Genomic DNA, 17,321 nt, shown 5'->3' with positions numbered 1-17,321 from the left:
CCTGTCTAGTTGGACTGTGGGTCCAGCGATTCCCTTCTCAGAGCAGATACCACACCCAATACGGTCAATGCATATTGGACAGACCTGTGTGCACAACAGAAATCGTGGAGAGAAATCTCTCAGCTCATGAACACATCAGTTAAGAGAGCATGTCTGAGAAAACCAGAACATATGTGCAAGTCGATCTCTCAGATTTCGCTCAAATTTTGCAGGTAGGTTTGCTTTGGGGTGTAGATCGACATTCCAAAGCCCGCACAAAATCTTTTGAAGGGAACCATGAAATTGGCATACCCCTCAATATTGGCCCAATATTGGCACGATTTATGGGTCTACAAACGAGCCACGGCACAGCGTACAAGAACAAGCTACGAACAAAACTCCATCAAGCCATCATTACCTCACCTTAGAAGAGTTCTTGGGGCAGCACCACTTAGCCACGCCAGCATCCCAGAAGACGAGGGAAATCATCCCTTGACGCCACAAATGATCGTCTTGAAAATAGCCAAATTACAAGCGCTGATAAAACAGCGAGCTACGTCCTCAATTAGCAAACACTATACACCGGCAGATAGTAGAACACCTTTTCTAGCACTGAGGAAATGTCCCCCATCATCCTTTTGGGGTTTTCTTGAAATAAACAATTTTGAATTTTTCCACTCGACCATTCTGAAATACGTCCAAACTCATACCTGCGCAGGAAAGCTCGCCCCTCCGCGACGTCTAGTCAGCAATTTCTACTCCAACACCACTCCCAACGCTGCAGAACAAAGTGTAGTGTTGACTCTGACAAGGAAAAGCAGCGGTGATCACTTGTCACTCCAAACGACAAGCTTCTTCTTGCGCCACCAACATTTTTCGTTGCAACAGTTGATGCAAAAGAGACTGAATTTTTGGGTGTAGTTTTTGGATTTTACTGCAAGAGGAATGATGAAGGAATGATGAGACGAATTTAGCGGATGAACAACGCTTTGCTGGAGATAAATTCTCCCCTGGAGGACCTTCAGGGTGCCTGGAAGGGTATAGAAGACGGGATCGCTCACGGCGTTGGGAGAACATAGCAAACAACCTCCTCTTCGATTGAAAATTGGCCAAAAAGTGTGTGAAATGTATGTGCGCAGATGCATTTCCACTGGCAAGCTAATCCCTCATTACGTCATCAGCGCTCGCTCGGCGAAATTCAAAAGTCGTATTCCTGCTCCACTCGATCGCTTCTGGAGACTCGTTCTTGTTCGAGGGGCCTTCTCTTTCACCTACCTTCATCTTGGCATCGAAAACTGGGCGTCGAAAATGAAGCCGGAGTGCCCTTTTGAAAAGAACTAATGCGAGCACTGGATCACGGCGAGACCATTGCGCAACGCTCGATGATGTCGCGGGAGTTCCGTCCAAAACAGTCATTGACAATTTAATGTAATTTTGATTTCGGCGAAAAGCTCCGCAACAAGCCTGTACCGCCCAACGCACACATGTGTTCATTTGACGTCGTCAGTTTAATTTGCTAATGTGCCAATTGAAGAAACTGTCGACATCTGCATGGATGTTTTGTACCGTAATGATGACATTGACACTCCTTGGATATCTGAACGTGTGTTTAGATGGTTGTTGTTGCTGGTCACAAGTGGCGTTGAGTTTTTGTTCAACAATGTCATGTACAAACGAATCAATGGTGTCCCGATGGGTTTGCCCCTTGATTCATTGGTGGCCTGATTTTTATGTACGATGTCACAACATTGACATGATGCTTAACGTCATGAGATTATTTGCACTGTAGTTTCTCTAGTCTTCAGAGTACGCGTACTAGCCAATGTACACATCATAGTTTGTGTTCTCATCCCCAGTTTATATCCACATTCACACACCGAAGCTGACTGATGCGGTTTTCTCGTCATGATATTTATGCTATGCAGTACTTCTCTAAGCAGAGATTTTTCCAGACGTACGCACTCACCTCTAAGCTATGTCCTCCATGTTTTTTCTCCTCCTTTTTCTCTCTAAGCATTTTCGCCTTGCGCATTAGTCGTCTTCTTTCTCAGATCACAACAAGAACAAAGATTCGCCCTTTGTTCAATGTCAGCAATAAGACAGTTCAGTCTAACCAAGGTCTCCCACGAATAAGAATATTGAACTGCCTGACGGGTGCACAAAGTGGTGCCGAAACACGCGAATTGAACGGCACCAGAGCTCGAAATGAGCCGTGCGTACCATTCCGATCATGAGAAAGATAACTCAACTTTGTAAGCAGCTTGCCCGATTTAGGTCGTCAAACTAAAATGCCGAAGAAACCAGTGACGACTGGCACGCATATCTTGAGCCGGACCAAGGTCGTGCAGCTGCAAGGATCAATCGACGAACTCGTCGCAGCGGCCGGTCTCCTTTTATCGAAGGAAGGTCAAGGGGCCGACGAGTTGTCGCCAGAACACGTGGACTTGGATCCAAAAAAGCTAGGTACGCTTGTGGATTGTATTGTTGTAGAATTGTACGCTTATGATGAGGTGTGTGATGCATTGGCCAGACTCGGAGACTTTGGAGGGTTCAGATGAGGCTCTGCAAATGGAGATCTGCAAAGTGGTTGTGTATTCGGTACGCAACAGAAAGGCAATTGTTGAATACAAGCAATCTCCACCGTACAGAGGCCAGACGAGCCGTCCAGAAGCTGCTAATACTACTACTAGCTCATCCAGTATTACCAAGAGTACAAGCAGTGCGGGTGTCAAACAAGAAAGTTTGGTTGATTTGTCAAGCATCCAACAATCAGGGTCATTCCTCTCTTCAAGGGCAAAGGCAGTGCCTCTCTGCCCACGAACTATAGACCAATGCCGATTAAGCTATAGTGCCGATGAAGCTATCTTCATCGGCACTGCATAATCTCGCCTAGTCAATTCACCTACGTTCCTCAAAGATCAGCGATGGATCTACTCATTCTCTCGTTTGATGAGAACCTACCCCAACTCCAGCAGGATCTCGCCAGCTGCCAGCATTGGGCACAGAAAATACATGGCAAATTCTCTCCTGATAAACCTTCATCTTGTCCAATACAGCATTCCTGAATCCTCCTCTGTGTCCATGGGCAACGTTTTAATCGGATCTGGGCGCTCAGCTAAGCATCTCGATGTAGAGCTTAGTGATGGTTTGAAGTTCCACGACCACTTCCATTGCTTCAGGAACATGGCCAGCAATCGAGGACATCTGAGAGTTGTAATTTTTGTATTCCTCCAAGGTGTGATATTTGGCGTGCTGGGCCAAGCACAAGGAAGCCATCTGCAAAAAACTGCAGAAAATGGTTGTTGTTTGATCCTTTCGTGTAACCTTTGTTTCTAGTCGAAGCTAGTTGCTGTTTGGAGCAGAAACGCTGAAATTGACTATTTTCTGCATGTACTCATACATGTACTCATGTACTCAGGCATGCAGTCTCACTCGTATTTTAGCTCTTTACTCTCTTTAGCTCTTTTCTGGAATGGATGCTGCTCTGCGCCCCTTGGTGAACATTTCCTGCACTCGTGGAGCAGCTGAAAAGGACCACTGGTATGTCTGGTTCCTGGTTTGAAAGTGGAGAGTCGACTTTTGTGCCTTGAAAAAGGAGTAGAGAGCGATAAAGGTACGTCTGTGGCTTATTTTTGAGTGCTCCTCGTACATTTTTGATCGTGATAGAAATTCTCAGACCAAAGTCAGACCAAAGTCAGCGCGATGATGGCCGTACAGTTTTCTTGTGGATTTTTTAGTTGTTTCATCTCGTATCTATGTCAGTATTGTGATGGTGAAGTGGAGAGGGTGATTTTCTTCCTCTAGGCTTCGTTCGGCCGACTTTGCTTCGTCCTCGTTGAAAAGTGATCCGGAAAAAAGGTCGATTCGCAAAATTATGTTGATTTTGAATGTACGTGATGACATGCGATTGCTGGCTATGGTTCCAGCAAAGTGTTAATCTGTTATGCTTTATGGGCCGCCATTTACCATCATCATACATTGCTCTCCTGTATAAGTCTTACGTACCTCCAGCAATTGAGTATGCCATTCCTGTCTGGTCCCTTAGGATCACATCCGCTCAGTTAGAATCCCTTGATGTACTCCAGGCTAAGGTTTGCCGGCGACTCCTGAGGTTTGCGTAAATAGACTTTGACAACTTTGAATCAAAATCTAATTTGAATAGATTGTGTCACTTGGAATCCTTGCAATTTCGCCGTATCTTCATTTCTCTGGTTGTTTTATTTAAAATTACATCAATTTCCACCCAGACTATCTCTCTCGCTTTGCGATTACCATCTCACGTAGTGCCCGTAGGCCCAAAAAGTTCATTTTTGACTCACATGGCCGAATTTTCTCATGTATCTTCCTACAAAAAAACTGGTGCACTTTGGAATTGTCTCCCAACCCGATTGACAACTTTAGATTCCCTAACAGAATTCAAGCGTCATTTACGTATTTACATTGCAAAGTATCAGTTCGACTGCACTGGTATCCCTTTGATGTGCAATCATTGATTTACATGTACACTGCTTGTTCTTTCACTGTATCTTTTGTACAGCATCTCTCTGTTTCCGAACTCATTTTGCACATTTTCTCTTTTACCCAACTTCAATGTTCATTGTATATACACAAATAGAAGATCCCCCGATAGGCGTCAGCCTTTGGGTAATCCTGAAATAAAGATTATTATTATTATCAATAGGAGATCTTGTTCGTACACATTCTGTTACACACAGTCAACATCAGCAAGTCTTACAGTCGCAAGAGGGTCTAATCAAACAGCACCAACTAGTCGTACAATAAATGCAAGCATCAACACCTCAACCACGCACAGTTCCAACAAGTTCAGTCAAAATTATTTGCCAAAATTTGAAATACCAACATTTTCTGGTGATTTTCTGAAATGCGCTTTCACGATAAATATGTTTTTTGCTTCTATCGATGCGAATCAAGGGCTGTCGGGTGTACAGAGACCACGGAATTGGTTTGGCTCGGGATGCCATAGCTGGCTTGCCCATATCAGATACCACTACCAAACCGCGCTTGACATTCTCCGTAAACGTCTCGGAAATGATCAGCTTCGCGTCAATGCACATTACACGGCAACCATGGACTTACCGCCTGCTTCCAACGCTACTCCATCTTTGCGTAGGTTGCACGATGCATTAGAAGTGCACTTGCGAAGCCTCACAGCACTTGGTGAGAATGTCAGTCAAGCGGTGTTTGTGTCGATGATTACGAACAAATTGCCACAAACCACGCTAGTGACATTGGAGTTAAAAAAGGGGCCAAAATCTTGCACCGTTTCTGACTTGCGAGCGGCAGGAGCCAACTTCATCATAGCGAATGAAGGAGCAGATTGCCTCAGTCAGACGCCAAAAAGATCGCATGACTCCCCATTTGTCAGCGCGTCCGGTCAATCTCTTGCCGCCTCAGCTTCAGCTATGTCTTCAAAAGCGAAGCCCAAAAGAGTATGTGTTTTGAGTAGGTAAACAAAGGTGTTTTAAGTGTTTGCGATCAGGCCACTCCTTGCACGATTGCTCAAGCAAACGGCGGTGTTTTTATTGCCATAATCCTGCCCACCACAGCAGCTTGTTCCAGAGAAATTCACCGCTACATCCAAGAGGCAAGCTTTCACCATGAACCCAAATGCTCAGTCCTTCAAACCTAAGCCTGTTACCAGCACGGTCGCGAACGCCGATCACCAGATCATGACGTAAACTGCTGTGGCACCGTTTCTCTCCTCCAAGTTGAAGCCGATCAATGGCCATTTCTCTTTGATACCGGCTCCACCAAGACATACATCACCAAACCTTATCGACATGAGCTTGATTTCCCCACAATCGGATGAAATACTCTCCTTAGCTACATTTGGGAACAACAAAAAAACTACCTCGGCAAATTTCTTTGGTTCTGAAGTTTTACTCAACGCAGCACAACGATTCAAAGTTCTCCATTTTCATGAAGCTAAAGCGAATCCTTTGGGCTCTATTTCGCATGCGCCATGCAACGATGAGTCATAGGGGAAGTCCCCCATTTGAGACATGCTGATAGGTGCAGATCTCTGCGCGTACAATTTGTCAAAAAGTTCCAGTGTACCTTTGTGTTTCGCTCTTTGATGCCCTGTGAATCCACATCACTCTATGCCAAACGACATATCACTGGAAAGCTAATTCTATCAGCTTTCCAACGATGAATGAACGGAGAAGGGACACCAGAGTTACGATAATTTGGACACTAGTGTATATTCGAAGAAGAGGTTGGTGCGACTCCCCCCAGCCCCCTCCCCCCTACTATCGCCGAAGTTGCACCACCTTCTTCTTCACATTGTTGTCCCCAGCACGGGCTTGCGAATTAGATTGTTTGGAGGCAACAGCGTTGTGAATGGCCAACGGTCCTCAGGGCTTGTTCAGCACCTCCATGAGCAACACTGACTCACGCTGCTATCTGGTGTTTACGAGGTGTTTGTGACGCTGGAAACAGAGCGTCTCTGTAAGTTTGTCTCCCTGGTGATGTTTGTGCCTAGAGAGCACTATATAAGTGGTGCTCTTCTGGCACAATCTTCCTCAGCCTACTCAAGCTCAACTGATGAGGAGTGAATTCCCCGAAACACTGTGTCTTGATCAGGGAGTGATGCTTTCTTGCAGGTATGCAAGAGTGGACAGTTCGATGTGGACGGTGGACGGTGGACGATTCGATGGACTTCTCGTGTGCTCTGGATGGCAGTCGTGAGTCATTCAAGTGAGAATTCAAGTCGGCAGGGAAACCGCGAGCTCCCATGTAGGTAGTAACACACTCTTTCCCTGGTGTATATGCACTGTACAAATGTATGCACTCTCAGTACGAGTATACTCGTCCTCGGGAATTCAGCGTACTTTTTTTGGACGAGTTATCTCGTCCTCGGTCCTCAAAGGGATAACTCAATCTGCTATTGCAATGCTCACCCTCTCCCATACTTTTAAAATTCAAAGTGATGTAAATCATTTTCCAACTGCATAGACCACAGCCCCATCCACAGCATCTCACCTTCTCATAAATGTATCTCTTATTGGTGATGGTGCCATCGCGACTCGTGAGAGTAAAGAATTCAAATAAACCTTGATGACCTTGGCAGCAAAACAGAGCAATGTGTTGGGTCCGAAGAAGGACAACTGACGACATCTTCTCCAGACAATACAATGAACAACGGGAACAAGTTATTGGGAACAACATTTATTATAGACGACGAGACAAGAGATCAAGACAAACGAACGACTAATTTGAAGAGTGAAATTATTGAAGAGAGAGATTACTGAAGAGAGAGAGTGATCAACTGAGAAACAAAGCAATATAAAGGGCCTGGGTAGCTATCGAAAACCTGGGCGTGCAAGTAGCTACCCAGGCCAACGGAACGAAAGTTGAGTATGACATAGTACGGGTGCATGCAGGCCGGTCAGCTTAGGAAATGTTGTAGATAAGATTGTACGGGAGGAGGCACCTGTTATGAAATGATGTGTTGTTTTTTCTGTGTGATGGCATTCCCCAAACTGTCTCATCTAGTCGCGTGCATGTGTGATATGAGCATGCGCGATTTTGTAGTCGAGAGTCCTCTTGTCAGTCTTCTTGTTCGTCCCTTTGAGTGTTGTCTCCATTTCCGTAATGTCAATATAAATAATGTGAAACAAACAAGTCTTATCCTTTGTGTCCTGCGTCCCGGGGAACGGAATGGCTGAGGTTCCGTTACAACGTGGTGCCGAAACCCAGGACGCAGAGAATGAGTTAGTTTGTAGTGAGTCTGTTCGCCGTCGTCGTCAACAACAAAGTAAAACTATAAAGTATGCGTGGGAATGGAGGAGGTCAGGAGAGGAGCTGGTGGGAGCGCAAGACGGTGGAAGAGGAGGCAGAGCAGGTGGTTAGACCGGCAGAAGCTGCGGACTGGAGCCTGGGACGGCAGGTACAGCATGGAGCATGTGGCCGTGGCTCGCCAGTGGCCAGTGGATGAGTCTGGCATCACCGACTGTGTGTCGTCCTTTGTTGTTCGTCTTGTTGTTGTCTTGCTCGCTGTGTTGTCTGATCGTGTTTCTCTCGCTGTTCAGTTCGTTGCTGTGTTGTTGAGTTTGGTAGTCGGTAATTTTGCTCTTCTCGTCGTTCTGTTGTTCTGCATTAATTTACGTTGTAGATTTATTTTGCGCTGCTGCGCGCATGTTGTTATTTGTTGGAGCTTTGGCTCTCGTGTTTCGGTTGGCCTTGTGTGCCTGAGTTTAGAGCGTCGGCTCTTGTGTTTTTTGGTTTTGCCCTGTGGTGCTACTTGGTTGAGAGCGTCGGCTCTTGTGTCTTAGTTTGGCCCTGTGTCGTGGCCCAGTTTTGTTGTGCTACAATGTAAGCTGTTGGTTGGTTTTGGTTTTTCTGTTTTGCTGTGGTTCCTTTTGTTGTTGTGCATGTAGAACGTGGTGTCGGTTTATTATTTTGTGGAATGTCATCAAGGGGGCAGGTGTTATGAAATGATGTGTTGTTTTCCTGTGTGATGGCATTCCCCAAACTGTCTCGTCTAGTCGCGTGCATGTGTGATATGAGCATGCGCGATTTTGTAGTCGAGAGTCCTTTTGTCAGTCTTCTTGTTCGTCCCTTTGAGTGTTGTCTCCATCTCGGTAATGTCAATATAAATGATGTGAAACAAACAAGTCTTGTCCTTTGTGTCCTGCGTCCCGGGGAACGGAATGGCTGAGGTTCCGTTACACACCTAACAAATGTTAGAATTTGGTCATTTCTCGTATTTTAAAAAAAACCTTTTTAAACGCAACTTTCTGTGGAAGTCAGGGAGGCGTAGGTGTGTTAAAAACCAAGTTAACTCTCAGCAGACCTCATCCTTTGACTAGTTTGTAAAGCTGGGAGTACAGCACATTGGCACGATAGGAAATCTGAAGCTGAAACATCGATCACATGAAAGAAACAAACTTAACGAAGTTCAATACTTGGTCCGTTTCATCGCAATTGTTGCTTATCTCCCCCGCACCATTTTACAGATAAAACCCATCACGATATCTAACTCATTTTCGTTAGGGAGGTTGTGATGGCAAGATCAAAGGAGACCAGAAAGAAAACCAGCGCGACTAGCGCCAGTGGCATCGCGATTCGTACGACTTCAATGAGAAATTGGATAACTTTTGGTGGTGTTTGCTCTTTTTCTCTTTTCAACCAGTTCATTCCCCGCATGACCTTTTGAAATTTGTGATTCTCCCAATCCGATGAAAATGAAGAAAAAAATACACAGTTCGCCTGAGACTCGCATAGAGGCCCAATTTTCCGCATGCGCAAGAATGCCACCACCCTTCATGGCTCAAGGCGCAAACGCAGTTCCTAAAGCGATAAGAATGTTGGAAATCCGTGCGTATTTCTTACACAGACAGAAGAATGGCCAGAAGTGGTCTCATAACTCTGAGTTTCATAAACGGAATCGGTTATCAGAAGAAAAATGATTATTGAATATTGATTATTTCACATAAAGTTTAGTCTTCTGGTATGTTGGCGGCCATCACTGTACCCAAAATGTGTTTTCCTTACTGCATTATTCTATTCTCATCTCTCTTTGTAGATATCTGGCGGGTAATCACCTTGTAAGCATTCCACCAAAAATATTTGCCACCCTATCACAACTTCAAATCCTGTAAGTTAATTGAAGATTCCGCAAGGACTGCTTGCAGTCTGATGTGGAATCTGAGTTACACGAGGAGCGGAGGCAGAGAATGTGACAGTGTGTTTGGCCTAATTAGCTCCTAAAACCAGAGCAATTCAAAGAAAAATTTCAAACTCCGCCACCATATTTCTCCCGAACTCCAGACCTTCTTTGGTCTTTTCGGAGCTCTTGACTTACATGTATATGTATGCGACAGTGTGGGAGGGCATACGTCTATTCACAGACATCACTGACAACTGGGAGGGAACACACTGTCACATTCTCTGCCTCCACTCCTCGTGTAACTCAGATTTCACATCAGTCTGCAAGCAGGGAGAGAGAGAGAGAGAGAGAAAGTTACATTTATAAAGACAGGTAAGTCTAACAAATGAGGACTGAGACCTCTACAACAGGGTTTTTACGCCTGAAAGTAGGTTGTCAGTCTAGATTTTATGCGCAGATGGAGAAAAAAGGGCAGAAATTTGTAATGAGATGCAGAAATAATAAGAAAAGATGAAATGAAAGCCTGCTCACAATCCCACCCAGCCTTGCGAACTGGGTATGGTGGATTAAGAACCCGGTTCAACCCTCGAGCAAGCGCTCTCCACTCAAGGTGTTCACAGCAACTGATAGGAACTCATATGGGGAAATTATAGAAAAGAAATAATATGATCAAGAGAATAGATTTCAACGCACCTCAATAAACCGAGCCCCGTATACAGTACCTCAGGAAAGTGGATCTTCCGACCAGTGTTTTTGTTGACGTCGCAACCAGATGATGTGCAGAGACATCTTGCTGCACAAATTACAAATAACTTTTATTTTTCGCTTAGAAAACCCAAGCGCTTTCAGAGCCCTCCAAAGAGAGTCCGGGATGAAAGAGAGAGAGAGAGAGAGAGAGAGAGAGAGAGAGAGAGAGCTAGAGTGAACAGAGTCATGATTGACGAGAGTCATGATGAAAGGTTATCTCATTGCCAGACGAGAGGACAGCATCCATGAACAGATGTGAACTGGAACAATAATAGTGCTCAATGAAAGTATGCTGACCACTCAAATCAGCCGCGGCGAGTACCTCAGCCATCGTGACACCAGCCACAGTAGCCGCCGTTGTGGAAGCACCACGAGTTGAATGCGCTGTAAATGTGCTCGAGATGCCAGCTGCCTTGAGTACGGTCTTTACCCAGCGAGCAAGCGTAGCAGAGCTGGCAACCTGATGAGGGGGGCAAGTTGATACAAAGAGCCCAGTGTCAGCAGCAGACCGCAAAGAAATAGTGCGGGACAAATACTCATTCAGACAGACCACTGGGCAGAGTGTAGACGCCTGTGCAAACCGAGGCAGCACACACCTTTTTAGTGCAGAGCCTACCCTATGGGTTTCAGTGGTGCTTGTCAAGATGAACTGCACGCCATCCGGCTTCTTACGCATACTCTGTATGGAAAGTGCATGCAACGTCAAGACGCTTGGGGCTTAGGCCAGGGCGATGAGCACCACCAGCTTCTCAGAAAGACTGGCAAGGTATTGCAGGACAGATGCAACTCACCAGGTCTCACTGTAGCGCGGTTGCGGAGGGCGCTCGTTATAGACGTGCCCAACTGTAGGGCACTGGCCAATGTGCCGGTGCACAAGAAAAAAATCCTGAGTCTGATGTCAAGAACTACCGCCCGATCTTCCTCATCTCTGTTCTGTCGAAAGTCATGGAGGCCATTATCAACCACTCAATCCGACAGTTCCTGGGGGCACACAATCTATCGAAAGGTCAGTTTGACTTGCGCTGCCAACTCGGCACCCGGGACAGACTCACGCCACTCAACTACCAATGGAGTCGCGTTGCAGCCAGAGGTGGCGTGGTTAGGTCACCGCAGTTGATGTGGCTGGCGCATTCGACGCCGTCTCTCATGTAGCTGTTTTGCACAAGGTACAATGCTCCGATCACCGTTCACAACCGGCTTGCTGGCTTGGTCGTGGAAGAACCTGCGTACCGCGACATTGATGACGATGAACTGGACTCCAAACCGCTGCAACCTGGAACTACTGAAAATGTACACCTCAGCAATGTCGTCATTGACAAAGAGCATGACCTGTTGCGGGTTGTTGGGAAGATTAACGGTCGCCGCACAACTATGCTGATCGATTCTGGGTCCACCCACGATCTGATATCCGAAGCTTTTGTGCGTCAGCACCAACTCCCAACAAAATCCAGCTCAGAAGTCCTGAATGCTTCCCTGGCTAACGGCACATCATGTCGGATGTCAGGTGTCATGGAAGGACTCAATTATAGTTGTTGCAGATTTCAGTGACCACCAGGCCTTCAGAGTCCACTTGCCAAGTACATGTATGACGCAATACTCGGAAGGCCCTGGCTCACCAGCTATAACCCCGATGTCAACTTCGTTACACTGGATGAAAGGCCAATCGCAACCGGTAAGGTGCTTGATTGCTTTGAACCGGATTCTATTGAAGCCATGTTCATTTCTGGAACTAGGTCACCATATGGGGCCCCCGTGTTCTTTGTGAAGAAGGCTGATGAAACTCTCCGCATGGTTTGTGACTGGAGAGACTTTAACAAAATAACAACAAAGAACAGGGCTTGCCTTCCAAAAATTGATAACCTGTTTGACACCGTTCAGGGAAGTCGTTCTTTTCTAAACTTGATCTGAGATCAGGCTACAACCAAATCCGTATCACTAAAGTGTCAGGAACAAACGACCACACGGCACGAGGATAACTATTCACTCTTGACAGTATATTTCACTTCGATCGACTAATAATAATGAATAACTAACACTAAAACCACCAGGTAGTTATAGCGTGAAAATGACAGCGTATATGAGAAAAGCATACACATACAACATACAACTACAGCACACACAGCAAACCGCACATAGCGCATGTAGCGTATACCACGTCGTAAACATCAGCGGTACGGCGGAGTCGGGATACAACTGCATTGAAACGAACACAATGTCACAAGTGAGAAGGCCTTTCACTCTTGAGAACTTGTGGTTTCGCAACATTCTCCCCACCAGAGGGCTTCTCACCGACGTACAACTCACAAGTCAAAAGCGACCGGGGCTCTTCTGTTTGTAGTATACCTTCCACCATTGAAATTTCGAATTTCTTGCTGAGAGGGGTAGCTTCCAACCTCGATATGGCTTGTTTCAGGCATGCTGTGAACCCAAGAAAATCGCAGCTGTTCAAGAATGGTCTCCTCCGTTCCCCGTCAAGGAAGTAAGACAGTTCCTTGGTTTTGCAAATTATTTCAGGCGATATATTGACCACTTTTCTACAATTTCAAGACCGTTAGAGGAGCTTACAGGGTAACATGCCTGTTTTGAATGGAATCTTACTCGCCAAAGGGCATTCGAGAAACTTAGAGATGCGCTACTCAGCGACCCAGTTTTGAAGTTAGCGAATGTCACGAAACCCTTCAGAGTGGAAACCGATGCCAGAGATTTTGCTATCGCATGAGTGCTTCTTCAGGAAGGAGGCAAAGAGAATGAGTGGCATCCAGTTGCGTACGCCAGCTGGAAACTGTCAGCCGCTGAGCGGAATTACACTGCAGGAGAAAGAGAAACGCTGGCTGTAGTTCAAACCTTGAAAGTGCTGGCGTAAGTAACTATTTAAACATTTGATGTTTTCACGGATAACATGGCAGTTCTTTACCTGAGAACTAAGTCCAGTCTTACCAAACGAGAAGCGCGTTCCTGGCAGATTTCGATTTCACTGTTCACCATAAACCAGGCAGAACCACGTCAGGCGAAATTACTGGTCAGTGGCGACACGCATTTTTCACAAAAATGTGCGTTTCACCTGCTGGGAGAGTATACGTGTACTCGAGTCTCATCCTGAGCACGTTTTTTTCTTCCTTTTTTTCAGCTCCAGTATAGCTGTAGTTTTCATTGCAAAGCCGTCCTCGATTGTTGTGTTCGTTGTTCAAACGAAGTGGACATCCAATCATGAAGGCAGAGGACATATGCAGCGGGCCGCAGTCTCTCGGAGGCAAGAATACACAAGGGTCTCAGTGAACACACTGTAACTGGCAATTGAAATGTAACTATAACTGGCCATGAAATTAACTGATTACTTAATGAACTGACTGGCAACTAAATTATCTAACTGGATATATAAAAGAATCGTGAGCAGCAGCTTCGATACAAAGGCAGACTCCGTACGCTAATGTACGGGGATACGCTAACGTATGGGGATACAGTACGGGGATATGCTATACTCTAAACACTAAACGCTATACGCTTTGAAGTCACCAGCGTGCCAACGCTACACCTCCCCTCTCAAATACAATCACGTCCTCGTGATTCGAATACTACATGTAGGTGATAGCTGACATCAACAACTGGCTGCTATTTAGAAAAAAAACTGGCGGCATGCATGGTCGCGTAGGAATAAACTCGACGATAAGAGATAGGCAGAATGGATGACTTGCATAATATAATACAGGTATGGAGTCGTGAACATTATAGTAGATCGCGAATTACTGGAAGAGCGTCAACCGGAGTATGGCAAATAAAATCGGAAATGATAACGTTTGGAATAGACAGAAGAATGAACTGATAAACAAATCATAAAGTAGAAGCACACCAGGTTAACACGATCTCACGGGGTCAAAAGGGGAAAGAACTGTCCTCCAAATAGGACCTGAAAAACCACAGCACACTTGCTGCACAATGCTGGCACAACCCGCCAGGAACATCGCAGTTCAAAAACCGAACTGAATACACTATAGCTATAAGGGGCGTTGTCACACACATTGTCCCACGTTAGCTTGGTAAGCCGTGGCTAACCATGATCAGACGCCTACCAAACTAAACTGGATTCACACACTCGCATAAAGGAAGACTGAAGAGAACAGGGAGACTGAAGGAAGACAGGAAAGAAAATTCCATACCTGGAATCAGCGTTATTAACCACGGCGCCGGCTGGAGCTACGGCGGAGGGCAAGCCAGGTATTAACTTCATCTTGGTTGAGCCGGTCACTCAGAGCGGCTAGCTCAGCGTCAGACAAATGACCTCTCTGCTCGTCTTGAATCGTGGTCTTCACATTGTTGATAGCATTGCTTTGCGCAACGTAAAGAGTGATGGTCTAGCCAGGAAGAGTGTTGACGAAAATCTGCATCCCACCACGGAGACGAAGTACCAAGTGAATAGTGGACTCCTGCTGAATGTTGTAGTCACTCAGGGTTCGGCCGTCTGCCAACTACGTGCCGGCGAAAATCAAAAGCTGCTGGTCTTGGGGAATACCCTCCTTGTCTTGGTCAGCAGCCTGCATGTCGTCGTCCTCATCAGCTTCGCCATCACCAGCGGTAGTATACATGTAGGAAGCGGGTCGCTAGGAATCGCCATCGGAGTCTCCAGTGAGTGCCGTGCGGAGAGAAGGGTGATCCACGCTAGCACCCTGACTGTGCTGCAGGCTAATAAGCAGGGCCAAGCCCAGGAAGGCAAGAAACATGATTCTCATCTTGATTCGTCGCACGGAGCTGTAGCGGGTTGAGCCATGGGGTTCCAAAAAACGCTGTAAAGTAACACAGTTAGGTATAGAATGAAACAAAATGAATTTACCGCTGCCACCAATTTGTAGCGGGCCGCAGTCTCTCGGAGGCAAGAATAATGTTTTTGAATGCAGAGTACGGGGCAGTTGTGACTTTTTGAGCTCTGCAAATTTTCAAGCCCAACCGGTACTAGGCCGGTCTGGAGGTAGGCATAACAGGCCCCTTGATGTGACAATGTCGTCTGAGGAGTCACCCACCGCACCAGCAGATGTAGACCTTGCTGTGATGGACAATCAGGAGATCCGGCATCTCGCCAAGAGTCACAGACTGGAACACTCGGGACTTTCCCGTACCCAGATAGTCAAGCTTCTTCGCGACAACGGTATTGGTTCGTCGACAAACTCAGCAGGTCAGTCTGACAAGGTGCGCGATGTTGTTCAGCAGGCATTGGCCGATATTGCAAAAAATGTTAAAGAATTGGCCGCCAAGGTAGCCCTAATTTCTGTCTTTGCAGTTGGAGGTGTCGTCCCTTCGAGGAGAATTGGCGGCTCTCAAAGAAAGGAACTCAGATCATGACCCTGTACAAACTAGCACACCTGAACCTCAACCCGTACGTGTACAACCGCCTGCTGACAGCGTCAGGTTGTACAGCGCGGCGGCACGTGCACAGTCGTCACAGGTGCGAGCACGGGATAACACATGGGAAGGCCCCAGCCAGCAGGCCAGTACTACACGACCCCAAACAAGTCACCCAGGCACTCAGGTCACGTCGTACTATGAAACCCGGCCCAAGCGCTCTGATCAACTACAGGGAGGATCTCGCACAAAGTGTTATGCTTTGTATGTGGGCAATGTCAGTAGTGGGTGCACATCAGAATCGATCGCCAAATGGTGTGAACGCCGAAATATACCTGTCATCAAGTGCTCCGTGTCTGAGACAAAGTACTTCAGGTTGGCCTTTGCTCACGTAATTCTGCCAATACAACCCAACGCTACTGTTCTGGAACCGGAATTCTGGCCTTCAAACGTCAGAGTTCGAGAATGGCGCTTCAAGGCTGACAGTGTAGCAACTGGTCGAGCTGCAGAGGAGCACTAAATGTTCTGTTTAAATCCTCACGCAGCCCCCTTTCAACCCCTAAACCCTCATGCACCTATCTTTCAGCCACGAAATATTTGCCCCACTGTAATCCCCTACAGCATGAATTAATTAAAAGTAACCTCAAAATAGGATTCCTAAATGTTTGCCATCTTCTCAATAAAAAGCATGAAATTGAAGATTATATTCTTTCCCATAAAGTTGATATAATGATGCTGGCAGAGACTTTCTTAACAACCTTCGTTTCCGATGACATCCTACGCATACAGAATTACACCCTGGTCAGACGCGACAGGCCAACTCATGGCGGAGGCTTAGCAGCATATGTAAGAGATCATCTCCGAGCCCGAATTGTGAAGGCTGACACCCAGGTGGAAATGCTCATGTTAGAGGTCAGTGGGCAGCGTTCCAAGGTTCTCCTTGGTGGTGTGTACCGTCCTCCAGGCACTCCTGTGTAATTCTGGCAAGACTTGACGAATGCACTAGACACTGTCATCTCCACACTTCCCACGTCACCTCTGGTCCTTGTTGGAGACTTCAATGTCGATGTACGCTCCCGCGACAGCCCCCAGCTAAACAGCTTGCTGCACCTGTGTAATTCTTTCGATATCAAGAACCAAGTGGACAGTCCTACCAGAATTGGACCCCAAGGCAGCCAAACAACCCTGGATCTCGCTCTGGTCGGAAACGATCATGTGAACTCTTGTGTCGTTGTACCTTGTACAATCAGTGACCACTTTGCTCCGGCACTTGATTTGCGACTCACAACGTCCTGCACACTGACCGTGCGACGTGGCCGTAACATTGCAAGAATTGATATGGGTCAATTTGCACACCACCTTCTAAATAGCGATCTAGAGAACTTCTGCTTTGCGCGGACAGAAGATGAAATGTCGGATATGTGGCTGGAGAAACTTGTCGCGGCCTTGAACACTCATGCTCCTATCCGTCTACACCGCCCAAGAGCTCCTACCCGGAAATCCTTCCCCTGGAAGACGCCAGCTCTACATGACCTAGTCCAGCGACGTGACGCGGCCCATCGACGGTGGAAAGCATCACCTGCAGACCCAGCACTACGCAATGTCTTCACTTCTGCCCGAGACGAAGCCA

General features: G+C 46.6%; 1 protein-coding gene across 1 annotated transcript in view; it reads left to right on the top strand.

Annotated features, from left to right (window-relative positions):
* Window positions 1-17,321, top strand: part of LOC135828787 (leucine-rich repeat-containing protein 15-like) — a 220,229-nt gene that overhangs the window by 46,973 nt on the left and 155,935 nt on the right. Inside the window, exon 5 of the mRNA XM_065341220.1 lies at window positions 9,530-9,601. Within this exon, the coding sequence (XP_065197292.1) occupies window positions 9,530-9,601 (72 nt within the window). The remainder of the gene's footprint in view (window positions 1-9,529; window positions 9,602-17,321) is intronic.

This window comes from Sycon ciliatum, chromosome 12, assembly GCF_964019385.1.
Source record: "Sycon ciliatum chromosome 12, ocSycCili1.1, whole genome shotgun sequence".
In the NCBI taxonomy this organism is placed as follows: domain Eukaryota; kingdom Metazoa; phylum Porifera; class Calcarea; order Leucosolenida; family Sycettidae; genus Sycon; species Sycon ciliatum.
Note: the sequence above shows the minus strand (reverse complement) of the source record. Positions and strands in the feature narration are given on the sequence as shown.